This window comes from Podarcis gaigeae (assembly GCF_964106915.1).
Source record: "Podarcis gaigeae genome assembly, chromosome: 8".
Classification (NCBI taxonomy): Eukaryota; Metazoa; Chordata; class Lepidosauria; order Squamata; family Lacertidae; genus Podarcis; species Podarcis gaigeae.
In genome coordinates this window covers 56069263-56096233 of record NC_139684.1, presented here as the reverse complement: position 1 = coordinate 56096233, position 26971 = coordinate 56069263, and the positions used below count along the sequence as shown (strand labels likewise).

Sequence of the window (26971 nt, the reverse complement as noted above, 5' to 3'; positions counted from 1 at the left end):
CTTCCCTAGAAACGTAACTGCCCAATCCCCTTGGCTGCAAACAGAAACCAGGGTGGAAATTCCTAGCAGGACAATGGAACTGCAAGAGGGAACCGGACTTGGCTGGTGTACACCCACAGGAGAAGCCTTGTGTTCCCATGCTGCAGTCCTGATGCTCGTCCCTCCAGGGCTCATTGCTGAACAGCCATGTCCAGTGCAGAATCATAAAATCATGGAATTGTAGAGTTTGAAGGGACCCCAAGGGTCATCTCAACCAACCCCTGGAATGCAGGAATCACAGCCAAAGATTCCCTGACAGATGGCCATCCAACCTCTGTTGAAAAATCTCTGGTTTTTCAGCCACCTTCCAAGGAAGTCCGTTCCCTTGTCAAACAGCTCTTACTCTCAGGAAGTTCTTCATTGTTTTTTGCTGCTCCAGAGGGTAGGACCCAAACCATTGGATTCAGGGCTTATCCACACTTAACTTTTCTCCACTATTTCCAGGCGCAGTCTGCACATTAAAGCTTCAGTTCCAGAGCTTTTTCTGTGAAAACCTGCTCTTTGCAACTAAATTAGCACAAGCAGCAATCCGCTAAAAACCCAAATTAATGTTTTCTCTGATTGAGTGCTAAAGAGTGAGTTTTCATGGGGGCAGCTGTGGGGCAAAACAAACAAAACAAAACAACACTTGGACACAGCCTTGGGCCTGAAAAGAGCAAAGCAAAAGGTAAGCCTGGATAAGCTCTCAAATGACAGGAAAGGAGATTCCACCTAGGAAGAACTTTCTGACAGTAGTGTGACAGAGGAGGCCTCCGGATTGGGGGCTTCCAGTGTGGGCGATGTTTCGTGGGTGCAAACAGCATTGAAAGCAAAATCACATAAAAATGCCATGGTGGCATCATAAGCACCAAACATCATGAATGCACAATAGAAATAATGTTTAAGCAGACCTTTTATGTACCCTGAAGGATGAGAATACTCATTTCGGAGATACTACTTTGAAGATGATCTGCAGACATAAGAATGGGACTATTTTTTGGGTTTTTTAATCTGAAATTTTGAAGCAGTATCAGGGCAAACACCCCTGGACGTTCATCACAGATATGCAACACATATTCTCAGTGATACAGGTTGAAACACAATGGAGAGGACTTGAAAGCAGCCTTTGTGCATTTCCAGATTTTGAGCAAACTCATTCCAGTCTTGTCCTTGGCATTGGGAACTGTCTCCTCTCATGCCGTCTGTCCATTGTGACTCCAGCTGGAGATGTTTGCTCAGTGGCCCTCCTTAAAGCACATGCCTTCTTCCCTCTCATCTTCCCAACATCAAGTCCTGGGCACTCTGGTCAAGAGCACCTTGTTGAGACAGTCCCCTTGCTAAGGAACCATGAGGAATTCCCATGTTTCTGATACACTACGCCGGATATAGGTGGGTCTGCATTTTTGTACGTTTTGCCCATAGAAGGATCCTTCCGTCTGTCCAGCCATGTCTTACGTCATCGTGGTGCAGTGTTTTGGTTCAATAAAGCTTTCATATACATAGCAGCAATGGAGGTTTGTCATCGCACAGCTGTGGAGGGACAGCTACGGAGCAGAGGTCACAGGCACAACTGTTCCCCTGGGCTGGCCTTTCCTTCTCCTGACACGGCCGTCCTTGGCATCTTTCCGGCTTCTGTCCTCATTCGCGTTGTCTCGCTTTCCTTGCTCTTCCTTTTTCTTTTTCCATCCTGCAAACAAGCAAAAGGCCAAGAGTGAGACAGAGGAACAGATTGCCTGCTAGTTGAAAGGAGGCTGTCCCCTAACCTGCTTCTGCTGTTCAGCAAGAGGACATTAGACACTCTGAAATGGCACATAAACAGTCAACACCACGTGCTACCTGTACATGGGAAGCTGTCCTATATGGAGACTGGCCATGGGTCCACCTAGCTCAACCTTATCTACTCTTGAGTCACAGCAACGACTCTCCAGGATCTCAGGCAGAAGCTTTTCACAGCCCTATGTAGAAATGCTGCAGGTTAGACCTGGGGCCATCTGCGCACAGAGCAGGTTTCCTACCTCTGGGCCTTCTCAACAGAGAGAGATCGCCCTCCTTCTTCAAGCTATAATGTTGTCTCTGAGGGGCAAAAAAAGCTCATTCCCCCCCAGATCAATTAACACAGGAAACTGACTTATACCAAGTCAGATCACTTGTCCATCTCACTATTGTCTACACTGACTGGCATCGGCTTCTCCAGAATTTCAGGCTGTGTTCTCTGTCCTCTGTACCTGGAGGTGCTGTCAGGGAATGAACCTGGGACCTTCTGCATCCAAACCAGATGCTCTGCTACTGAGCTATGGCCCTTCCCCTGGATGCAAAGGCAGGGGATGGCTTTTCACCTAGCTTTTGAGATAGACATAGGGAGTGGAGTACAGGCTCCTGCAATGGCCTTGGATGAGTTGAAGAAGTGATGTTGCTGACACTCAGAAGTTGTCGGTGAGGGAAAGTCAGCCTGGAGGACAGGCAGGAAGGGAATGGGGGATGGCCCTGAGAAGGTTCTGCTGAACATGCTGAGAGTCCTGCTTCTGTCTCTCTCCACCAGGCCCAGGGCTTGGCCTGATAGACTACAAAAGGACTGCTGCTGCTGCCCAGCAGAGAGTACTGTTTACATTCTTTTAAACTGCTTTTTATTTTATTTTAATTAAAATGGTTCTTGACTTTTTATGTGTTTTGAGGGTGTTGATTGGCTCTTTCTGTTTTGATTATGCATTTTGTGTTTCTATATTGTAATTTTATATTGTGAACCACCCTGAGACGTACAGGTATAGGGCAGTACAGTATATAAATTTTAATAATAATAACAATAATAATATGCCTTGGTCCACGTCACAGTATTTTTATTCTAGGTGCCTCATGGGATGGAGTTGCACACAATGCAAACCTGTCTTTACACAGGAAATGTAGTCTTATCCAAGGCAAACAGCACCACAAATCAACAGATAGCCTGATACATTTTGAAATCGGGGCTAAAGGGTCACAGCCCACATTCTTCCTCCCTGCACACCCAAGACAACAATGTTGAAAAATGAGGCAACAAGAGCACAGTTGTTCCTTTTGACTTAGCTGGCCGGTTTTCAGCTTGAGCACCACCTGCCCCTGCAAGATACATCCCTAGCCGTGTGTTGCTTATGCAGATCTGAACTGCATTGGAATTGGAGAACTGCTGACTCTGAAAGGGGCATAGAAAATTCAGCCGGTCCAAAATGCAGCAATGAAAGTCCAGCAAAGCCTCCATTGGATTTACCAGCTAGCCAGTTGAAGAGAACGCTTACATTCCGGGACATAAAGCAACCGTCTCTCTCATTCTTTGCCCTGTGCTTATGCCAACCAAGCAAAGGGGCTAAGTGGAACTCATAATCCATTCACCTTCTGGGCACGGGTTCTTCACCACTGTGCATCTCCGGAGCTCGGTGGTGGCTGGGCACACAGACACGTCCCCCAAGGAGGGCGCCTGAAGGACCTTTCGAGAGCGCTCCTCGTTGCCTCTCCGGAAGCCGCAGAGCTTCTTTTTCTTGGAGCAAGGGCCCCATGGACCCCACTCGCTCATTTCACATTGTGCTATAAAAAAGCAGGGGGGTGGGGGGAGAGAGAGAGGGGTCTGTTTGTCACAGAGTCATAGATCTTGGGGGATTTTTTTTGCCCCTGTTTCCATGGAAACCAAAATATACATCAAGGTGCTTCAGTGAATACAGCAAAGGCTGAATAATCCTGGGGAACATGGTGGCCTCTAACCAAAGTCCCCTCTTGCTCTGGAACCTCCAGGGCCCCCTGGGCTTGAGCTACTGGCTGCCCTGGGCAGGGCAGGCAAGCAGACCTCCTCCATCACCACCACCCCTCTTGACTGTCATGCTCACCAGGACTGCTGCATTCCATGGTGCCGTTGGCAGCAGAATAACCCTCAGGGCAGGTGGTGTAACATCTTCCTTTGTGCAAGTACAGGCCTTCCTTGCACTTTGTGCAAAAGTTTCGGCTGAAACAGTCCTCACAGTTGTCGATTTTGCATTCTGTGTCCCATGGTGGGAGAGAAAGAAAAATGACCAGCAAGAATTACCGCCTCAAATGGAAATCTCTTTCTCACCCCTTACCCAAGAGTCCTCCTGTGAGTGGATCCCAAATTAGGTGGCCAAGAGGGTCCCACATGGTTGGCGGGGGGCGGGGATGGCAACAGAGCTGGCACTGAAGTAAGATGGAATTGGCACCTGCCACTAAAAGAAAACAACACACAGGAAACAGTTTGTGCCCTGCTAATGTGCTGGGCCCTCATCGATCAGGGGCTTGCTAAGGAGAAAGAGAAGTGTCCATTCTCTGCCTTGAGAACTGAACATGGCCCTGGAAAGTCCCCATCTGTCTGTCTAAAATTCGGGACAGCTAAAAGGAAGTCCTCCACAGAGCAAGTAGTTCAACTACGAAACTTGCTCCTAGAGGATGCTGTTATGACCTTCCAGCTGGATGGCTTTAAAAGAGGATTAGGCAAATGATCGAGGAAAGGGTTATCAATGGCACTGTTGGAGGCAGCAATGCTTTTGAAACCACAGGAGGGGAGAGTTGCTCTGCTCGAATCCTAGTTGCAGGTTTCCTAAAGGCATACAGTGGCATGAAAGGGCATCAAAGTGGTGTTTCTATATTTTTACTCCCAGGGAGTGGTCCTGCTTGTGGGGTTACCTGCCTCAGGTGCCAAGGTAACCTGACCAGCCTTGGACGCTGTGCCTTTTGACTTGGTGAGTGGTGTCCCATTTGCTCTCCCACGTCAGGCAGCCAAAGGTATTGGGTCAGCCCTGACTTCACCTCCCTGCAGGTGTGATGTTCTGCATGCTTTCTCCTCTTTGTCCATGCTTTCTAAGGGATATTTCTGTGCACACTCATTCAGCCCTGGCATCAAAGGAGGCATGCTTTCTTCTGCCGCACTGTCCCCTTCCACAGGAATGCAACCAAGCTTGTAGCTTACAGAGCTGTTCTTGAGGAACCAAGGAGTGCTCTGGGATCCCATCTACACTTTATTGATTGATTGATTGATTGATTGATTGATTGCATTTATAGCCCATCCTTTGCTCCATGGAGCTCAAGGTGGCCTACATAGTTCTCCCTCTCAACCCAGTGAGATAGGTTAGGCTGAGAGGCAGCGACTGGTTTAAGGTCACCCAGTGAGCTTCATGGCTGAATGGGGATTCAAACCCTGGTCTCCCAGGTCCTAGTCCAACACGCCAACCACTGCACCACACTGGCTATGGGGACAGAGGACTTTCTTCATCCATTCCACTGATGTACGCACTGAAATGAGCTCTTGGAAACCCATGATATTTTTCGTTCCAATGGAGTGCCAAAAACATTTGCCTTAGGTGAAAATGCATTTCCTAAGTTAAGAACCTTATAGGAGTTTAGATGGCTGGCTCACACCTCAGATTACGTATCAGTTGTTCAAAAATCAGAAATCACACAGAATAGTACAAAGAGACCATTATATGGTGAGAAATGACATTCAAACATGGCTGAATTTCACAAGAAAATAATGCTGGGCTGCTCCCTCCCCCCCCACCCTATTCCCCCCCCAACCCCCATCCCAAAGACTCACTCATGCACTTGTTCATGTCTGGGTTCCGCACATCGAAGTAGCCTGGTGGGCAAGAGGGCAGGCAGATGCCAATTTGGCGAATGTCGTTCCTCTCCAGAAGGATGAAGAGTTTGGGGGAGCATTTGAGGCACCCGTTGAACTCAGAGCACAGGTCACATCCCTTCGCACAGCCTTGAGTCATCTCAGTGCTGACTGGAAGGAGGGAGAGAGAAGTGAGCACCATAGAGCAAGATCACCTGCCTGCTTCTATGAAGGGTCATAGCTCAGTGCAAGCAGGAGGTCCCAGGAGTTGGGAGCAGAGACCCAAAGCATCTCCCAAACACCCTTTGGCATGTGGATGCCCATCACTGCTAGCTAGGACCTTGAGAAGCTGGAGATGTTCACAGAATGCACAATGGGCAAGTTGAAGCAATAAAGCAACTAAAACAACAATAATAGATTCTGCCTAAACCTTAGGAAGAACTTTCTGAGGGTAAGAGCTCTTTGACAGTGGAACGGACATCCTCAGAAGGAGGTGAGCGCTCCTTCCTTGGAGGCCTTTAAAGAGAGGTTGGGTGGCCATCTGTCAGGGATTCTTGAGCTGTGATTTCTGCATTGCATGGGGTTGCATTAGATCAGTGTTTTTCAACCACTGTTCCGTGGCACACTAGTGTGCCGCAAGATGTTGCCTGGTGTGCCGTGGGAAAAAATTGATTCCTATTCAAGAGAATTACTTTATATATAGTCAATATAGGCACAGAGTTAAATTTTTTAACATTTTCTAATGGTGGTGTGCCTCGTGATTTTTTTTCATGAAACAAGTGTGCCTTTGCCCAAAAAAGGTTGAAAAACACTGCATTAGATGACCCTTGGGATCTCTGCCAAGTCTACAATTCTATGATTTTTTGCTGTCAGAATCCCCTGGCATCTCAGGGATATGGGGCGTCACCACAGGGCCCTGGGTCTGGTTTGCTTAAGTTTCTTGGGAATGGCTTCTGAAGTCACTATTTCCATCATTGTCAACAACAGCTAGAGATGGAGGACCAGCTTCTTTTACCTTCCCATTAAAGCAGTTTGTGGTTGGGTGCAGAGGCCAGTCTCCCAGGCAGAGCAGAAGCCAGCCTTAGAGGGGCAAGAGAAATGACACATCTGTCTATGTATGGCTATGGGCCTCGACCATTCAAGATTTAAACTGCACATGCCAGGCAGACTATGGCCTGACCCAGAAGAAGCTTTGCCGAATCATAGAATAATAGAATTGGAGAGCTGGAAAGTATCCCGTATCAGCTAGCCCAACCCTCTGCAATGCAGGAATCACAAAATAAATAAATAAATCCCTGACAGATGACCATCCAACCTCTGCTTAAAAACCTCCAAGGAAGGAGAGTCCACCACCTCCGAGGTGGTCCGTTCCACCGCTCTTACCATAAGAAAGTTCTTCCTAATGTTTAGGCAGAATCTCCTTTGAATCCATTGGTTCAGGTCTTTCCCTCTGGAGCAGCAGAAAGCAAGCTTGCTCCATCTTCCATGTGACAGCCCACCAGGTCTTTGAAGACGGCTATCCTATTAGCTCTCATCCTTCCCTTCTCCAGGGTAAACAGACTCAGCTCCCAAGAATGCTTTGGAATCGCTTCCTTCCCTCACTTAAATTCACACAAGGTTTTGAGAAGAGTAAAGGTTTGCCCCAGCAGAACCTACAAGGAAAAGTCGAGGCTCCCACAGCTTTGTCTCTGCTCTGCTTTCCTCCAGGGAGGCTTCCCTCTCTGAACTCGCTTGGATGGAAGCAGAAGTCCAGATCCGGAGAGGACAGAGACGCACTCCTCCTGGGCCCTCCTTGGCTCAGGCCAACAAAAACATCCCCTTTTATGTCTGTGCTGCTTTCTGGTATCAATTATCATGGACAACTCAGCCAGGTTTTTAAACAAATCGTCACAGGTTATTTATATTTATACTGGTTAATTATGCAAGCATTGGCTTTTGTTTATAGCAAGTCTACATCTTTTTTGACTTTATTTTAAACACATTATTTATTCTTCCTGCAAAGCAAGTGCTCTGACATTCCTGAGAGTCAAAGGCCCGGCTTCTCGGTGGTGGGGAGATAGGCAGAGGCTGCAAAGGCCTCCCGTCAGGCTGGGAGATTGGGGGAGAAGCAGCAGGACCAATTTGTCAACTCAGCCCCAACTGGATTTGCAAGGGGAAGCTGTTAGAAGTGAAGCCTGTCTTGAGAAATTGGGAGCCGATTCCTTCTCCAAAGTGAGTCCACTCCAACCACCATGCACCATCAGGTTTTCCCCCATCTTAATATATTAGAAGATTGAATTTAAGTCCCACTTATCACACTTGTGTCTCAGGCACAGTTTCATGACATCCAGCTTCAAATTGTAATAGTAATAACAATAATTTTTTATTTATACCCCACCCTTCCCGATTCAGAAAACCGGGCTCAGAGCGGCTAACAACAAATTCGAAACACTTAATTGTGGAAGCAGCATAAAATACAGTATAAAAACATGAATAACAATAAAATTCAAAGTTCAGAAATTAATTTGGGGGAAATCCATCTAATAAGCATTAGATAGTCACCAGGGTTAGCTGGCTGAATTAGTCCTACTTGAGCCAGCGAGGAGGCCAGCGGAGAATTAGCTGTGGGGTCTCAGAGCGGGTAATCTTTCTAAAAGGGGAGGGGGAGGGAAGAGAAGGGAAATAAAAGATCAGGCTGAATTCAAATTAAAGGCCAGGCGGAATAGCTCTGTCTTACAGGCCCAACGGCAGGAGGTTAAATCCTGAAGGGCCCTAGTCTCATGGGACAGAGCATTCCACCAGGTCGGAGCCGTCAATGAAAAGGCCCTGGCCCTAGTGGAGGATAGTCTGACTTCCATAGGGTCTGGGACCTCTAAACTATAGTTATTCATGGACCTTAAGGCCCTCTTCCAATTGTAGAGTTGGAAAGGGCCCTGGGGGTTATCTAGTCCAAGCTCCTGCAATGCAGGAATTGCACCTCTGTTTCCCTCTCACATCCTCCAGGGTCCACAGAGATGACTGCTGTTGTTTTGGCACAGTGACTTCTCTACTGTTTACAGGGACAGGGCAGGCGGGCTCCCATTTGCTCCCCTACTCTTTGTAAATGGCATACATAGGGACCCAGTGTGGATCTGGAATGCAGCAGACCCCAAGAAGTTAAGCCCCCCCACTCCACCCCCACCCACTGCTGCCTGCCAGTCCTGACTGATGTACATCCCTTCTCCATGCTAGCCCCTTGACAAAAAAAACCCCCACCCCCTTCAGGGCAAACCATGCAGTTAATGTCGCATGTAGTTTGATCTGCAAATATATATACACACACATCTCCCATATCTATTCTGGCAGAAGGTATATTGCAGTATGGTTATTGAAATGACACTTCTGGCAGCATAAAAGTGAGACATTCTTTAAAACCACATTCACACCATACATTTAAAACACTATGGTGCTACTTTAAACAATCGGAGCTTCCCTAAGGAATCCTGGGAACTGTAGTTAAGGGTGCTGAGAGTTGTTGAGATACCCCTGTCCCTCTCGCAGAATGATTTAACAGTCAATCCCTCTTCCTTGGGAACTCTGAGAGCTGTCACTCAGGGAGAAGATTAAGGGTTTTCCAACAACTCTCGGTAGCAGATATGTCAGATAGCCAGAATGTGGAAATATGGAGCCCAGAATGAAAGGCCATGAAAGCTTATGGGGATGCTACAGATGCTGGACTAGATGAGCCTTGGGGTCCATTCCAACTTTACAATCCTAGGATTCTATGACACCCCACACTCTACACAAATGAACAGGAAGGTGGCTGGAAGCTCCGTTTCCTTTGTTCCATAAGAACCACTCTCCAGCTAAGACACCTTTCAACCACACAGCATGCTGTTTCCTGAATCGAGGCATTTCCCACATCAATATTAAGGCCATCCTCCCACCCCAAAAGGGGTGAATGGCAAAAATATGGCAATACTAGGATCTAGGAGAGGGGAGCTTGGCTTGAGTCTGGCAGGTGGAGGAGCGGCTGCTATTTTTTAAGAGCCTGCTGGTTCAGGCCAATGGCCCATTTAGTTTAGCATCCTCTTCTCACAGTGGCCAACCAATGGGAAACCTGCAAGCAGGATTTAAGCACAAGAGCCCTCTCCTCTCCTGTGTTTCCCAGCAACTGGCATTTAAAAGCATTGCTGCCTCCAACTGTGGAGGCAGCAATCAGATCAAGGCCAGATGACCCTCCTAGAGAATTCCTGTAATGCCCAAGCCCTACGTTGCCTGAAAATGCAATGCAAGAAGAATAGGTCAATGACGCAGGTCTGCAACTTGCCATTTCAAAGGGCTTTCATACATACTTCGTCTTTGCCTCTTGCCCTTCAGTGCTTTGCTGCTGCTGCTGCTGCTGCTGCTGTCTGCAAGATCCGCCAAGCTCAGAAAAACCACCACTGTGCACAGTCCAAGCTGCATAGTAACTTCCCAGCAGCTCAGACCCTCGAAGGCAGAGTGACTGGAAGGACTCCGGCCCACAACTGGGTCGCGGTGTGTGATGCTTTTTCCTAACGTGTTCGGGACTTGATCAGAACCACGAGTCTGTACACAACGCCCAGTAAAAGACCATCTTCACGAACCAAGGTCTTGACCCCGAAAGCATTAGGTTGCAGATAACATGATTCTGTTTCCAACCCCATAAGGAGCTTGAGAGGCGAGAGGCGACAGTCCCATTGGGCACAGACAGCGAGGATGAGCTTGGGGCGATTTGAGTTGTCTGCTTGCACCACGACACTGGAAGGAAGGGAGAAAGGTTAGTTAGCTAGTTTATTGCATTTACATCCCTCCCTTTCATCCAAGGAGCTCAAGGCGGCAAACATGGTCCTCCCCCCTCCTCATTTAATCCCCACAACAACCCTGTGAAGTAGGTTAGGTCACACCCAGTGAGCTTCATGGCTGAGTGGGAACTGGAACCCTGGTCTCCCAGGTGCTAGTCCGGCACTCTAACCACTACTCCCCACTGGCTCTCCAAGCCTTCATTTCACAGCCTTCCTTCTCAACTGCTCTAGATCCCTAGAAGGCTCCCAGCAGGCATCTTCTAACATTTTGCCTTTCTGAAAACAGTCAAGACTGTGACAGTTTCCAAATCTGCTACCACTTAAGGTTGTGACAGTCAGGTTCTGCATGCAACAGACAAAACAAGGAGCAGAGGTCAAGTAACAAAGGGGATGTAGTATTTATGTACAGGTTGGACCACTTCCTTTATCATTCTGTCGAACCTCCCACCTCTGATAAAGCTGGAAAGGCCCATAATTCAGAACCCATCTGTGGGCACCTCTCCTGCTTGCAAGACCACTGTGGCAGGACTCCAGCGAAGAGGAGGAGAAAGGAGCTGAAAGACTCTTCTCAGCATTATACAGACCACAGGCTTGAACAGCACCACACATGCCACGGAAAGGGCAAATTCCACGCTAGGGATCATTAGGAATGAAACTGAAAATAAAACTGCCAGTATCATAATGCCGTTACACAATTCTAGGGTGTGGCCGTATTTGGAATACTGTGTACAGTTATGGATGCCTCGTCTCAAAAAGGATATTGCACAGCTGGGAAAGGTTCGGAAAAGGGGAACCAATGGGATGGAGCGACTCCCCTATAAGGAATGGTTGCAGCATTTAGGACTTTAGTTTAGAGAAAAGGCAAGGAAGAGGTGACATGATAGAAGTTAATAAACGGAGAAAGTGATTAGAGAAAAGGTTTTCTCCCTGTCTAGAACTAATAGACATCCAATGAAGCTGAATGTTGCAAGATTCAGGACAGATTCAAGGATGCCTTAAACTTAGGACACATCCAGGAAATACCTTCTTTACGCAGCACAGAATTAAACCATGGAACTCGCTTCCACAGGGCTTTAAATTCCTGGAGTACAGGGCTATCAGTGGCTACTAGCCAATATGGCTGTGCTCTGCCTCCCTGGTCGGAGGCAGGAATGCTTCTGAATACCAGCTGCAAGTATTTCACAGGAGGGGAAAGGGCTCTTGTGCTTGAATCTTGCTTTGGGGTTTCCCACAGGCATCTGGTCGGCCCCTGTGAGAAAAGGTTGCTGGTCTAGATGAGCTGCTGCCCTGACCCAGCAGTCTCTTCTGATGTCCTTACGTTCTTATGCTCCGAGTCGAGTTTGGTAGTGGCATAGCTAATTGCGGGCCTAAGGAGCAAGGTCATTGTTGGCCTTGGCTGAGAGATGGAGCAACTGCAGTTCAAGCCCTTGAGCCAAACAGATGGAGCCGAACCTTCTCTCCACGCTTCTGCCGTCACTCTTCAGGTCGTTGCCAAGGCTGCCAGATTATCTTGGTGTCAAGCATGTGTTTGCACTTACGAGGGACACTGTATCATTAAACTTGTCTGCGTCGTTCGTGTGTGTATGCCTGCGCACGTGCACGTAGATTTCAAATAAACAATTAGCTGCTTGTGTAAATCCTGCCTGCCTCTTGACTTGGAAGTCTGTCTGATGCACTTGGCATCATCTTTTAAGCCAAGCATGGTTTCATCTCTAGTGAGGGTGGGGGAGAGGGGAACTAGGAGCACCCAAAACTGTTTCCCAAGTAGTTGAGAATGAGAAACAGCCTTTGAGAAATCCATTCTGCTGAAAGGATCCTCCGTTAAACCCCAAACCACTGTTGAATGTGCAGGGAGTCTCTGCTGAATGTGATCCTAAGAGCCCTCCTGGATCCAGCCAAAGAGGGCCCATCTAGTCCAGCATTCTGTTTAGACAGTGGCCAACCAGAAGTCTATGGGAATCCCTATTTCTGCTGCTCAGCAACTGGAAGTCAGAGACATACTTCCTCTAAGAGTGGAGACAGAATATAGGCATCAACAGCCTTATCCTCCAGGAATCTGTGTAGCCATCACTGTATTCAGCGGGATTAAATTCCATAGTTTAACTGTGCACCATATGAAGAAGCACTTTCTTTTGTCTGTTCTGAAATCTTCTGGTATTCACCTTAACTGGCTGTCTTGAATCTGGACACCTCAGCTAGGGATGGAGGAGAAATCTGATTCAGTTTGCATTTAACCTTCCTGATTTGCACTTTTCAAAATAATTCCTGGACCGAAACCCAGCCAAATTTGCCCTTCTCCAAATTTTGCAATGCCAGCCTCCAGCCCACTAAGGTGTTCAAAAACGTATATGCTGGTGTAAAGTGTGCATACAAATGCATATACTTATGGAAATGACTTGCAAATTTGCAAACAAAACTGTGTCGTATTAGGAGAAATTTGCACTAAAATGCATGTGGATTTTCACAAAGATTTCTTTGTTTAAGAAATTTCAAAATGATGTGAAAGTTTTGAGAACTTAAGATTGGGGGGCAGGATAGAAACTGAGAGAAACAGAAATCAAAAATTTTGCCCATCCTTCACCCTACAGGCAATATTGTTAATTGTGTGTATGTATGGAAAATGCTGCTTTGTCTACACTGGGAATGCCAAAGTGTGGCATAAGTGTGTTCTGTGTGTATGGTGTGGGTGTTGTCTAATGTGTGAGCAGAGCATTCAGAATGTACAGACCATGTGATCAAGAACAGAAATTTAGGCCACAGAAGGGAAAGGGAAAGCTGTGATTCCTCCATCGAAAGGGGTTGGACTAGATGACCCCTGGGATCCCTTTCAACTCTAGAGTTCTATGATTCTAGGTAAAACTCATTTGGTAGTAGCAGGAGTAGTATTCCATCACTTACTAGATATAATAATAATAATAATAATAATAATAATAATAATATATTATTTATAACCCACCCATCTGGCTGGGTTTCCCCAGCCACTCTGGGCGGCTTCCAACACAATATTAAAATACAATAGTCTATTAAACATTAAAAGCTTCCCTAAACAGGGCTGCCTTCAGATGTCTTCTAAAAGTCTGGTAGTTGTTGTTCTCTTTGACATCTGGTGGGAGGGCATTCCACAGGGTGGACGCCACTACCAAGAAGGCCCTCTGCCTGTTTCCCTGTAACTTGGCTTCTCGCAGGGAGCGAACCGTCAGAAGGCCCTCGGCACTGGACCACAGTGTCCGGGCAGAACGATGGGGGTGGAGACGCTCCTTCAGGTTTGCACCGGGCATTTGACATCACAGCACAAATTAGGAGTTCTGTCCATGTCCCACCCTCCTTCCTAGAGATGATTTTAGACCTGGTGTCATGGGTCTCCATTTCCTTCATTCTTTAGAACTGCCTGAGGTCCTCTTGTTGGGGCAATTCAGGATCTCATGGCTGCCCTTGGCAACCTGGGAGCTCTCACAGAATGGCACATGTGGCAACAGGTGACCCATACAGTCTGACGGTGTGGCTTGGGTGAGGAGCTGGTGGTCCATGTTGGGTTGAGGTGTCAACAGGGCCTTCATCACTACCTCAAGGGGTTTGGACTCACAGAGTAACCTTCAGAGGTTGAAGGTGTTCTGAATTTGGAGAATTTCCTGTTGACCTTGCTGGCTCACCTATAAAAGCCTGGTCAGTCTTTGTCCATAAGAACATGAGAAGAGGCTGCTGGATGAGGCCAATGGCCCATCTAGTGCTGCCTTCTGTTTTCACAGTGGCCAACCATACGCTTGCGGGAAACCTGCAAACAGGATTCGAGGACAAGAGCCTTGTCCCCTCCTGTGGTTTCCAGCAGCTGGTCTTCAGAAGCATTGCTGCCTCCATCTGTGGAGGCTCAAGTGACAATTGTGGCTTAAAGTGCTTCTTACTGATTTCATTTGACCCATGGAAGAAAGCAGGATCACAACAGTTATCCACGCTTTACTAAACCCAGATTAGATTATGCAGTATTTGTAGGGAAGCCTATGAATAAAAGGTTTGGAAACTGCAACTGGTCTAGGTTATTAACAGATGCTGGCCAGCTGGCCAGATTCTGCCAGTGCTGAAACATCTTTTCTGGCTTCCAGTTTGTTTCTGTGCGCAATATAAGGGATGTGACTTTTTCGCTTCCTGGGCTAGGCTCCACAGGGATGTTTCCAAGCAACTTTAATAATATCCTTTCGGCATCAGGGGAAAACTATTTCAATTACTAAGCCCTCAAATTATGGCCATTTTTTTTATGTCTTCTGCAAAGTGCAATTTTGGGATTTGCATAGTGGATTATTGGGGAGGGGGTGGGTTAGTTGAACTTTTTAGAGTTAAAACAACAAACTTTTACGAAAGAGGTCTTAGATGTGTGCGTGTGTGTGTAATATATAATCAGAAGAACTTTCTGATAGTAAGCTATGCAATCGTGGTACAGACCACATTGGAAGGTGGCAGACTCTTCTTCCTTTGAAGTTTTTAATCAGGTTGGTAGCCATCTTTCTTTGATTCCTGGGGTGAAGGGGGATGGACTTGATGACCCTTGGGGGACCCATCCAACTCTACATTTCTATAATTCCATATAGCAAATACTAGGGGCTCTGACCCTACTTGCTCCGTTCACCAACCTCACCTACTCCTTTGGAAACCCCCTTTTCGCCACATCGGACCAAACACCTCTCCCTTTACACCTCCCTACTCCTTAGACCCTATCCCTCCCAGCTCACCCCAGTCACTCCTTTTTAAGTGAGCCAGGGGAGGGGCATTTCACAGAGCAGCTAGCTATGTGGGTGAAGCCCCCACTCCATTAAACCTCACTGCAGGTTCCTTTAGCATAGCAAGGGCAGGTGCGTCAGCCAGAAGCTCACTATATCATTGAGTGAATGGCCTCTTCACTCTCCACCGAACCTCACTGCAGGCACATTAAATGGGCTCATTATTCTCATGCTGCGGTTTATTATTTATTGCATTTATTTCTTGTGTTTATATCCCACCTTTCCTCAAAGGAGCCCAAGGTGGCAAACCTAGTTCTCCCTATTTTATCCTCACAACAAACCTGTGAGGTAGGTTAGGCTAAGAGACAGTGACTGGCCCAAGATCCCCCAGTGAGCTCCATGGCACAATGGTGATTTGAACCCTAGTCTCCCAGGTCCTAGACCAACACACTAACCGCTACACCACCTCTGGCTCCTATTGGTGGCCACACCAGCATGATGACATTATACCTTTTTATGCGTATAGGAAGATAGGTAGATGATCTATCTATCTATCACCTATCATCCATCTATCTATCTATCTATCTATCTATCTATCTATCTATCTATCTAGTAAGCCAGTGTCTCTTCGGTGTTCTGTGTGTGTCCCAGGGATCTCCCATTGCCTTCACCAGGAAGAGGGGTGTGGTCTGCAAAGTGCTCATGCTGCAGCCAACCTTTTTGGCTGCCACTTGAAGAGTGAGGATGGTGCAGCTGTTGAGCTGAGTTGTGGGACATTTCCTGGTCTTGGGGCACCAGTGTTGCCACCCTTCTAGAGTCAGCCCCGACCTCAATTTAGCACCGTTTACAGAAGATATATCACACCATCACACGGGTCTTTATTTGTTTCACGGTCTATAAAACTACCCCCCCTCTACTCCCCCCATTCTCTGCCAGGTTTTGCTGGTGAGTAACATAGGGACGCAGGTGGCGCTGTGGGTAAAAGCCTCAGCGCCTAGGGCTTGCTGATCGAAAGGTCGGCGGTTCGAATCCCTGCGGCGGGGTGCGCTCCCGTTGCTCGGTCCCAGCGCCTGCCAACCTAGCAGTTCAAAAGCACCTCCGGGTGCAAGTAGATAAATAGGGACCGCTTACCAGCGGGAAGGTAAACAGCGTTTCCGTGTGCAGCTCTGGCTCGCCAGATGCAGCTTTGTCACGCTGGCCACGTGACCCGGAAGTGTCTCTGGACAGCGCTGGCCCCTGGCCTCTTAAGTGAGATGGGCGCACAACCCCAGAGTCTGTCAAGACTGGCCCGTACGGGCAGGGGTACCTTTACCTTTACCTTTAACATGGGAGTGCATGCCAGCAGGCTGCCACCTTTCTTCTCCATCTTGCGCCTTGAGCACCCTGGTTTTCCTTCACCTGCCAGAGATCTTGTTTCCCATTAATTCTGCAAGTTTGGAGGGATTCCCTGGCACACGTTCAGGACCGCCTACCTCTGCCTCGGGGGAGTTGTGCTGCCATCTATCAGGATCCAATGCAGCAGCCAAAAACCAAGAGCAGACGAAACGGGCTCATCCCTGCCAGCAGGTGGGTGTTTCCTTTGGCTGCAGCTGAAGAACGAGATCAGGGAGCAATGGCAAGGCCTTCCTGCTTCACGATCCTGTCAACAGGGAAGAGGGTGCCTCTGGGAAGCCACCAAGCAGGCTAGGTGGCCATTCCACCACCGCCCCACAGCAGCAATTGTCATTTTTACTTTTACAGTGGTACCCCAGGTTAAGTACTTAATTCATTCCAGAGGTCCGTTCTTAACCTGAAACTGTTCTTAACCTGAAGCACCACTTTAGCTAATGGGGCCTCCTGCTGCTGCCGTGCCGCCGGAGCACAATTTCTGTTCTCATCCTGAAGCAAGGTTCTTAACCCGAGGTACTATTTCTGGGTTAGCGGAGTCTGTAACCTGGAGCGTCTGTAACCTGAAACATATGTAACCCGAGGTACCACTGTAGTTCTAGATTTAGAACCATACACCTGTTGCAATGACTAGTAGCTACTGATAGCCTTACCCTCTGTGAATTTGTCTAACTTCCTGTTAAATGGTGGTGGTCACCATCACTGCATCATGTAGGAGCAAATCCCATATTTTAACACCGCGCTGCATGAAGAAGTCATTCCAGTCCTGAATCTTCAGCTTTGTTCGAGTTCAAGGTAGAGGCTACTGTTCTGTTGTTGTTTTTCCAGCAGATTGTGCTCTTGTGTCACATCACACAGCCAACTCCCCCATCTCCATGAAGCCAAAAGTATAAAACTGTTTTGGTATGGAAAAAAAATGCAGATCAGATCTTTGAACAGAAAAATGTTTAAGGTGCTTGGAAAAAAGCAAAACTCCAAAGTGGGCTTTGCAATGAGATGTTGGGTGCAAAAACTGCCTGTCCAAATGGGGAGTGGAGGTAGGAGCAGAGCTCACCCAGCAGGAGAAAAGCCTTCAGGTACTCCTGCCTTCATCTCAATACTATACTTCTGTTGATTCAGCCTAGAATAGCATTAGCCTCTTTCACTGCTGTATCACACAGTTGATTCATGTTAAACTTGTGGTCTACCAAGACCTCTAGATCCTTTTCATATGTTCTACTAACAAGCCAGGTTTCCTACATCTTATGTTTGTGAAGCTTTTTATTCCTCTCTAAGTGCAGAACCTTACATTTACCTCTATTGAAGTTCATTTTGTAAGCTTTGGCCCAGTTCTCCAATCTGTTAAGGTCATCTTGAACCCCAATTCTGTCTTCTGCATCATTAGCAGCTACCCTTCCCAGTTTGGTGCCATCTGCCAATTTGATGAGCATCCCATCAATTCCTTCATCCAAATTGCTTATAAAGGCATTGAACAACAACGGTCCCAGGACACAATGCTGCAGGACCCCATTTGTCACTTTTTTACAAGATGATGAAGAACCATTAATGAGCCCTTTTGGGGTTCAGTCAGTCAACCAGATACAAATCCACCTAAAGGTTACCTTGTCCAGCCCATATTTTACCAGCTTCTCCACAAGAATATCATGGGGGATTTTGTCAAAAGTCTTACTGAAATCAAGATACACTATGTCTACAGCATTCCCCTGATCCACAAAACTTGTAACTCTATCAAGAAAAGAAATGAGGTTCATCTGGCATGACTTGTTTTTGATAAACCTATGCTGACTTTTAGTAATCACAGCATCTTTTTCTAAGTGCTCACAGAGTGACTTTAATGATCAGTTCTGTTATAAGAAAATAGATGGTCTAGATGCACCTTTGTTCTGATTAATCAGGACTCTTCTTATGTTCATACTGCCTTTGAACCTGGAGAAAGTTGCACCACTTTCCACTTTGTGATAGAGAATCCAAAGCCCAGGTGGACACACATGGCACAACAGCAGCACACAGAGCTGAACCTACTATAGTCCTGGGAACTAGCAACAAGTTCCCCCAATAACAGCTGGCCTGACTCAATTGGCCTACAGATGAGAGAAAACAGCAGTAGAGGAACAAGGAAGGAGAGGCTCCTATTGCCTGTAACTAAGAGTGCAAGGGTGGGCCAGAGAACGCATAAGAACATAAGATCCTGCTGGATCAGACAAAGGTGGGGGTGGACATCTAGTCCAGCATCCTGTTCCTACAGTGGCCAACCAGATACCTGTCAGAAACCAGCAAGCAAGATCTGAGCACGAGAGTACTCTCTCCCTCCTGTGTTTTTTAACAACTGGTATTCAGAAACATTACTTTCTCCAACTTTGGAGACAGAGCACAGTCATCATGGGTAGTAGCCATCAATAGTCCTCACTTCAATGAATTAGTTTAATCCTCTTTCAAAGCCATCCAAGTCAGTGGCCATCACTGCCTCCTGTGGGAATGAATTCCATAGTTTAAGAGAGAGTTGGGGAGGGAGGCTCCATTGCCTCCATACAAGCCCAGATACTGACTTCTACCTGTCAGGCTGGGCTTCCAAACCTCTTGAGTTTCTGCTGTTCCCATCCATAAAAGATATTCCCTGGGGTCACTCTTGCAATGGGTTGACACCACATAGTTTACTTAAGTGACAAGTGGTTTTAAGAGCCCTGGCCCCAAAGCCCATTCCAAAGCAACCCGGGGGCTGCTGCAATGCATAATGTCACATTGTACATCAAAAGTGATGGGGGCCTTTCCGGTCAGATTCCTTAGCAGTTACAATTGTGGGCCGATGAATCCTCCCAACCCCTTAAGTTTCCATTTGGCTCCACAACTGAGGTGCTTAACTCCTGCAGGCCTCATTGCCTAGAAAGTTGATTTGGTGCAGACGCGTGAACCTCCTCCAGCCAAAACAACCATGTCCTCAGCATCAATAAATAAATCTCCTTCATAAATAGAGATTTTAATAAATTCCTGCAAGCCAAACAAGGATTACGCCAGCTTCGCAGGGTGATTCATCCCCTGTTTACATCCTGTGATCTCCACTTTGCTGTGCTCTTCCCCCTAAGAGGGACGGCTCAGAGAGTCTCTTCGTCGGTATGGTTCACACAGACCAGTCAAAGGCTGGCTGGCTGGCTGGCTGGCCGGCTGGCTTGCAAGGGGTCTTGAGACCAGCAGGACTCCTTTGCCAGCAGTACCAGCTTCTACTGAAGTGCAGTTCCCACTCCTGGTGCCAGCGTGCATAGGAGTGGAGGGAAGACGGAAGCAGGTTGGGTGGCTGATGGCAATCCTGACACTTAGGCATCTCTCACTCCACAACAATTGCGGTGGGAGGGGGGCAGGGCATGCCAATATAGCTGGCCCTTGTAAGCCCTGTAGCAACCTCACATAGCCTGTGATAACTACTACCCAGGATGCTCGACTGTGGCCCTGGAGCCCCTTTCCATCCTGCTACATGTGAAGCAATAACAAAGCAGAAGATTAACCTGAGCATGTGCAGAGTGCTTTACCATCGCCACCATAACAGGATTGGGGGAAGAAAAAATCCAAGGCAAAAGGTGTGGCTGGAAGGCTGACTCGAGCAATGGCTGGTTCTCTGGCCCACCCACCCCTGCTGCCACCCCAGAAGTTTGCAAGATATGGATGGTTAGCTCATTCAGTAGAGTACAACACTCTTAATCTCAGGGTTAGGGGTTTGAGCCCCACGTTGGGCAAAAAAAATTCCTACATTACAGGGAGTTGGACTAGATGTCCCTTGTACTCCCTTCCAACTCTACAATTCTAAGATCTAAGAAGGAAACACAGATCCGTTTGCCTTCTCTCACTTTCATGGAGGCATTCCCTGGCAGTGACCCTCTGCCTGACCCCTTCCCACCCCTCTGGCCCATCATCATTTCCTGCCTGCTCTGGGGGTCAACATCCTGCTTGGCACGCTGAGCAGGGAGAGAGCCGCACAGGACAGAACTGCCATCTCTCGCCTCCCGTGGTGCACAAGGTCACCGAAAGCAGAGAAAGATCCGTGTGGCTGGCAGGGGGAGAGGGGGGGCGTCGCTGCTCTATCCCCACATGATGCTGAAAATGCACTTTGTTTTGCTTAATCCTCCAAGCCATAAAAACAGGCTGGGCTCTGTTGTGTTTCCTAACCAGAAGGTCAACATTTGGTTTTGATAGGAGTTTCTCTAATCCTGAAATATAAACTGAAGGGCAAGGAAGCCATGGAAGAAGACCACTGAAGTATGCAGGAGCCTTCTCAAGATCCGTGTCCTCCTGCCCAACCCTGGCTCCTGCTCAGTACTCAGGTGGGCTCTGTTAACTGCAACCCTCTCCTCTCCCTCCCCCTGCTGCCTTCAGAAAGCCTCGTTTTTTGGCAGTCTCAGAAGCCTCAATTACCTTCTCTTGCCTGTGCATCCCTTGCAAAAGGTCCCATCAAACTAGAGGTTCTGTTTTAGTTTGTAAAATTATGCATGGCATGGAGAAAGCCTTTCTCCCTCTCTCATAACACTAGAACTCATGAACATCCAACAAAGCAATGTTGGAAGATTCAGGAGGAAGTCCTCCTTCACTCAGGGCATACTTAAACTTTGTGACTCACTCCTGCAGCAGGCAGTGGGGGGCCACCAACCTAAATGGCTTTAAAAGAGATTTCAAAAAAACTGGTGGAGGAGGCTAAAGCTAACAGTGACTACTAACCTGAATACTTCTGAATTCAGAATATTTCTGAATACTAGTTGCTGGGAACCACAGGAGGGGAGAGTGGTTTCTTCCCTGGATGGCCACTGTGAAAACAGGATGCTGGACTGGATAGCCCATTAGCCTGATCCAGCAAGCCTTTCTGATGTTCTTATTCTTGCTTTCCCTGCTTCCTCACTAGTCCATTGGCCTACAGTATGCATTGCATGGAAGCATGGGAACAAGTACACTAGCAAAGCCTTCAGGCTTTATACAGTAGCCAAAGGAAATGGAGCCATGATATTCATGCCAATGGCAGTAAACAATGACACCTTGAAGCTTTTCTAAAGCTCATCGCCAACGACTCACACAATGCCTTTTGGCATTAAGAACGTAAGAAGAGCCTGCTGGATCAGGCCAATGGCCTGTCTAGTGAAACATTTGGTTCTCACAGTGGGCAACAAGACGCCTATGAGAAGCCTGGAAGCAGGACCCGAGAGCCAGAGCCCTCTCCTCTCCTGCAGTTTCCAAAAATTGGTATTCAGAAGCATTGCTGCCTTGACTGTTGAGGCAGAGTGTAACCATCATGGTGAGATTAGCTGGTGTGGACTTCCAAAGGTTAGCTCTTTTGCGGTTGGGGTGAAGAGGTGTGGATGTTCTCACTGGCTGAGGGTTTTCAGTTCATCCCACTTCTGAGGCTCACTTGTGCTTGATCTTGTTTGGGCGAAGAGTCCTGAGGAAGGGTGCTGCCAAAGGGTCAGCAAAGGAAGGAAACGGGCTGTTGACAAACTCACCTCCTTTAACATAATGTAATTGTGCCCAGATTTTACAGCTTCCCGTTATTTCTCAGGGAGGCATTGCTTTCAGAACAAAACAAAAACTCCTGGGTGCATTTCTTTCCTGCAAGAAGACGGTCATCACCAGCCTCCAGTCCTTTTTCTCTGTTTGTTTTTCTTCTTTTTTGGCATTCGGCATTCCCTGTTTCTTATGGACCCCGCCCTGAACCCCAACCCCAAGTGCAGTACCAGCCCTGCCTCATTCCAGGCAGATGGAGAATCCCTGGGGGATCATGCTTCCTGCTGGGACTTTGCCAGACGTCCCCAGATTCCAAGGTGCGGTTCTTTCAGGCATGGAGGAACTTGCTGCAGGGTTGGATTCTGTCCTCACTCATCATCCTGAATCTCCCTCAGGGGATAGGCTGCGCTGGTCCTTGAAGCCAGGTGCCTTCTTTCTCCAGCTTTGGTTCCAAAGGAGTGCCTCCTGCACAGCCCAGAAAATCATGCAGAAGAGCAGCAAATCATTGAGCCACACAGGAAACTGTTGCCCAAAGGATCCATGTCAGAGGATTGTTATTTTGAGAATCTGAGAGGCTTTGTGGCCAGTGATGTGCTTATCTCAAAATCTCTTCAGCCAGAGAAGCAGTGTGGCGTAATGGTGTGTCTGACTAGGACCTGGGTTGAAATCACCTCTTGGCCGTGAAGCTCACAGGGTGACCTTGGGCCAGTCACTGCCTCTCCCAGCCTAGCCTACCTCACAGGGTTGTTGTGGGGATTAAATGAGGAGGGGTAGAATTATACAGGCCACCTTGAGCTCCTTGGAGGAAAAGGTAGGATATAAATCAGGCATTGGCAAACTCCGGCCCTCCAGATGTTTGGGACTACAATTCCCATCATCCCTAGCTAACAGGACCAGTGGTCGGGGATGATGTGAATTGTGGTCACAAATATCTGGAGGGCCAGAGTTTGCCTATGCCTCATATAAATGCAATTTTAAAAAATGGATGTATATCCTAGGGACAAAAGAAACGCTTGTACATCACTGATCTTAGATGGCCATGCAAATCTCTCAAAAATGATGGTCCTCCAAACTAAAATAGTTGAAGGTGGTAAATGACAGCAGGACTATTGTTGCTCATTTGGAACATGCCTACCTTGCTAGAATTGCTGATCATGCAGTGTGGCCAGCTTAATCAGACACTGCAGCGGAGTGAATGGTGTGTGCGTGTGGGTGTACACTCCTATATGTACACCACAGGAAACAATGGCTCTAACAGACCATCTTAAACTCTAAAAAAACTACTGTTGATCTCCATACTTTGATGACAACCCTTTCAGCACAACCCTATAGCATGTTAGCTCAGAGATAATTCCCGCTCAATAAGGTTTACTCCCATGTAAGCATGTACAGGATTCCAGTTTCTGCTCTTCAACTTGGAGAAATTTAAAACACCTTTCTAGAATGTCAGCCCAGGCTTTGGGGACCAACAAAGAGGATTTAATCAGATGCAATCCAACGTGTAATCACCACCACAGTTTCCCATCTGGTTGTTACCTGGAACCAGGCATCATGGGGCATTATGTAGAAGATTGCCAGCCTGAATGCCTCCTTAGGAAAGGTCTGATCAGGAAGGACCAAATACAGCAGGGACCCTAGCCCCTATTCTTTATTATATTATTATTATTATTATTATTATTATTATTATTATTATTACATATTTTTATTAAAGATTTCTTGGTTTACAAAACTATGTGTGATGTCTCTTTTTTCAAGTCAAATTTTCTACATATCAGTTTCATTTGTTGAGATATTAGTGTTACATTAGGAAGAAAAAGGGGAAAGAGGGGGAGGGGGACATGGTGAGTGGGGATGTATACACAGTTGTCCTGAGATGGTTCCCTTGATCCGTCACCTAGGAACATGATCCATATTGCCAAACCATTTCCTAACACTGATCCAGAATCAGGCCAGGAAAACCCTGTCCCTGGTTTGAGAGTGGAAGCCCTCCAGGTTCTGTTCTCTGGCAATGCCAAAAAGTGTGATCCACCACATTACATTAGGTGTGCTGTTCTCAAGCAACCTGACATGCCCAGCAAATCAGCCCTTGCAACAGCCCCTTCCAAACAAGCGTGGGTTGCGAAATCCTTACCTCTGAGCTGTCAGTTGCTTGCTGCTGCCTGAAGAAACTCTCTCCGCTACTCTGGTTAGACTCCAATTTCAGCACTCATCACAATCATCCATTCCACCAGGGAAAAAAGTTTCTCCGCACAAGTTTTTCCCTCTGCCAGTTTTTGTACCTTCAGTTTGGATATTTTAAAAGAACAACAACAACCCCAAATCCTTTCTTCTTCTAAAGCCAGGCACCAAATAGTTTTCCAAATTTCACAGAGGGAAGCGATTGCGTCTCCTCCACCGAGCCGAATTCCTGCTTGCGAAGATTGCCTGGGCTCGTTTGTATCCCACACGGCTCTCTGGATATGCTGAGCAAAAGAAGAATGTGATCATATCTAAGCAATTTGCACATTAATAAGTTCCTGTTTTTGATGCGGCAGACTCCAGCCCCTCTTCGCCCGGACGGCTTCCCCTGTATCACTGCTCTTCTCCTCCTGCCTACAAACGTAACGCATCCAGCTTTGCAAAGGCATGGAGTGTGCAAACTGCGGCAGGAGGGAATCCCACCCCACTCGTACCACCTCCTAAGACAATATCCTGCCAAAATATTGCGACTGTTGCAAAACCTGGACTGGAGCATGCAAAGTTCTGTCTAGAGCCAGCAGGAGCTCAGCAAATTGCCACGGTGGGTGGAAGATGGGACAAAGAGGCCCTTCTGTGTCTGGCTTCATTTAAAAGTCATGGAGGATGAGGGTGAGGATGACATTCCAGTAGTAACCAGCCTAAGGAGTCATCTATGGTCACTTTTGCATCTGTTAATAAACATGTCACATATTCGAAGCAGCTTGTTAGCCACTTGGAAGGAAGACAACTTTTTTCTAACAGGAGGCTGGCCTGGGAGCTGGACACAAAGCCTGGGAGTGTAGCCTAGTGTAGCCAACTGAGGCTCAGTCCAAAGTCTGATTCAGCTAAACCTCTCTTGTGTCCATTTGTGCCTGTATAATGCATTATTGTGCATTCATTGCTGTGAGGTTCATCTTCATGGAATAAAAAGCTATCAGACCAGTTTCACTCCATGCACCACCAGAGAACCCCATATTGGGGGAAAACACCTCTGTGACTCCTTTTCCCTGAGTACACAAATGATATTGATTCACTACATTGCACTAAGTACATTGCACTAAAACTTCAGCCTGATGGATGAATGGTGAAGAAACCGAAATGAAATTTAAGAAAACCTCCACCCATCACAACCTTTCAGGTCATATTTAGGGCCAGTAGGAAAGAAAAACTGTGTTTGAATGTGGGCATTGGATGCATCTGGCAAAATGGGCTTGAGCCCATGGAAACCTATGCCACCACTGTGGCCTTTGAAGTGCCACAAGGCTCTTCAATTGTTTGGGACAGCTCAGGTGCCATTGTGGTTGCTAGATGCAGCTGCTTGGGGGTTTCTTGGAGGCACCTGGAGTCTGATTTGGGGGCATTGCAGTGAATTCTGGAATAAAGCCTTTGGCAACCCTTGGGCTGAGAGTCTGAATGCTGCAGGACAAGGCAGGACACCTCTGTGTCTCCACAACATGCTCCACTTGGGGGAGGGGGGGTCATCTGTGCTACTCAGTAGCGCAGATGATCCGTAGCCCTACCCTCACCCCCAGTTAGCTGAAGCCTCCCTTGCTGTTGTGTTTCTACCTACTGCTGCAGACCTGCTGTCACATGTGATGTCATGCAGATGGGAGTGGTTTGGGGGAAATGGCCTCCCAGGCCCAAGAATGACCTGTGCTGGGTGGAATTAGCCCCACAGGCCAGAGGATCGCCACTCCTTTTGTAGTGTGTCAGCAAAGTGAATGTTAGCGCTGAAATTTTTCAGCAAACAAATGGGGTTTGCCAACCCTGATATACAAAAATGCTCCAGGCATGGTCCTATGCCTCGTTGCAAAGGTCTCACATTTTACATTTTGTGGTTGGGGGAAGTGAGAGAGGGGCTTTTTAACATCCACACACACTGATTGTGTAGGAGTGTTTGCAGAAAATAGCTTATACCAGATCTCAGTTGAATCCACCACAGGAAAGATGCAACTTTGTTGCTAGGAAAAAAGGAAGGGCAAATGATGGAGTTTTCAAGGACTAGCAAATGAGGCAGAAGCAAGAAAGAAAATTGCACGAAAAGGGGAAGGGAAACAGCAGATCTGTAGGACCCCAGAGATTCCTATTGCCTGGTGTCCAATCAACTCACTTGTCTGTTACGGCTTTGACATCACTCATTGGCTAAAACCACAAACAAGGCTGAGAGGGGCCAGGCTGGCTTATCTCACAGAAGTCAATTAGAAGCTTTGCTTGGTAACATTCTTTCCAGGAAGGCTAGATACTTATTGTCAAATGAAACCTCAGAGTTTTGGGTCCCTGCTGGCTGCGGTGCCTGGTACATAAGTAACCCCCATCCTTGCTTCTTGGCAGGCCTGGTCCTCTTCCTCTCACCTGCTCCCTCACTTCCAGCACCAGCACCTCCTGCTTCTAGAAAAGCAAGTGCTCCCTGGACCCAAGATGTGCCCAAGGTGGAAGCAGCCCACCTCAGGCAACCAATTGCAGTGGGCCTTGTTCTCCAATGAGAGGAAGCCTCAGAACGTAGCATAGACCAGTGCTTGGTTCACTGACATGTAGCTAGTAAGTACAGCTCATTGTGATCCTCATCCCAGTGTGTATCTGTGTTCACACCCTAAGCAACAAGAATTTACACCAAATGAAAATGGGGGAGGGGAAATGAATCCTTTCTTGGTTAGTGACAAAGGCTTTTCTGTGGTGGCCCCTCTGGGACACTCTTCCCAGGGAAACAGGCCTCCTTCCTGGTTGGTCTTTAGAAGAACTGTAAATATGTTCTTCATTCCAGGCTGCAGTTAGTTCACAATTTTTATGGTGTTCTG

At 47.4% G+C, this 26971-nt stretch overlaps 1 protein-coding gene across 2 annotated transcripts; it reads right to left on the bottom strand.

The window, feature by feature from the left end:
- Positions 1-1009: 1009 nt before the first annotated feature.
- Positions 1010-24818, bottom strand: RSPO1 (R-spondin 1). Of its 2 annotated transcripts, XM_083751521.1 has the most exons (6): positions 24091-24818; positions 9919-10345; positions 5585-5776; positions 3870-4019; positions 3382-3573; positions 1010-1705 (listed from the first exon to the last, which is right to left on the bottom strand). In XM_083751521.1, exons 2-6 carry the CDS (start codon positions 10028-10030, stop codon positions 1563-1565), a joined length of 789 nt encoding a protein of 262 aa, XP_083607647.1. In that variant the 5' UTR covers positions 10031-10345; positions 24091-24818; the 3' UTR covers positions 1010-1562. The 2 variants fall into 2 exon arrangements, with proteins under 2 accessions (XP_083607647.1, XP_083607648.1); XM_083751522.1 differs by lacking the exon at positions 24091-24818 and having other exon boundaries at positions 5585-5772; positions 9890-10029.
- Between the last annotated feature and the right edge of the window lie 2153 nt (positions 24819-26971).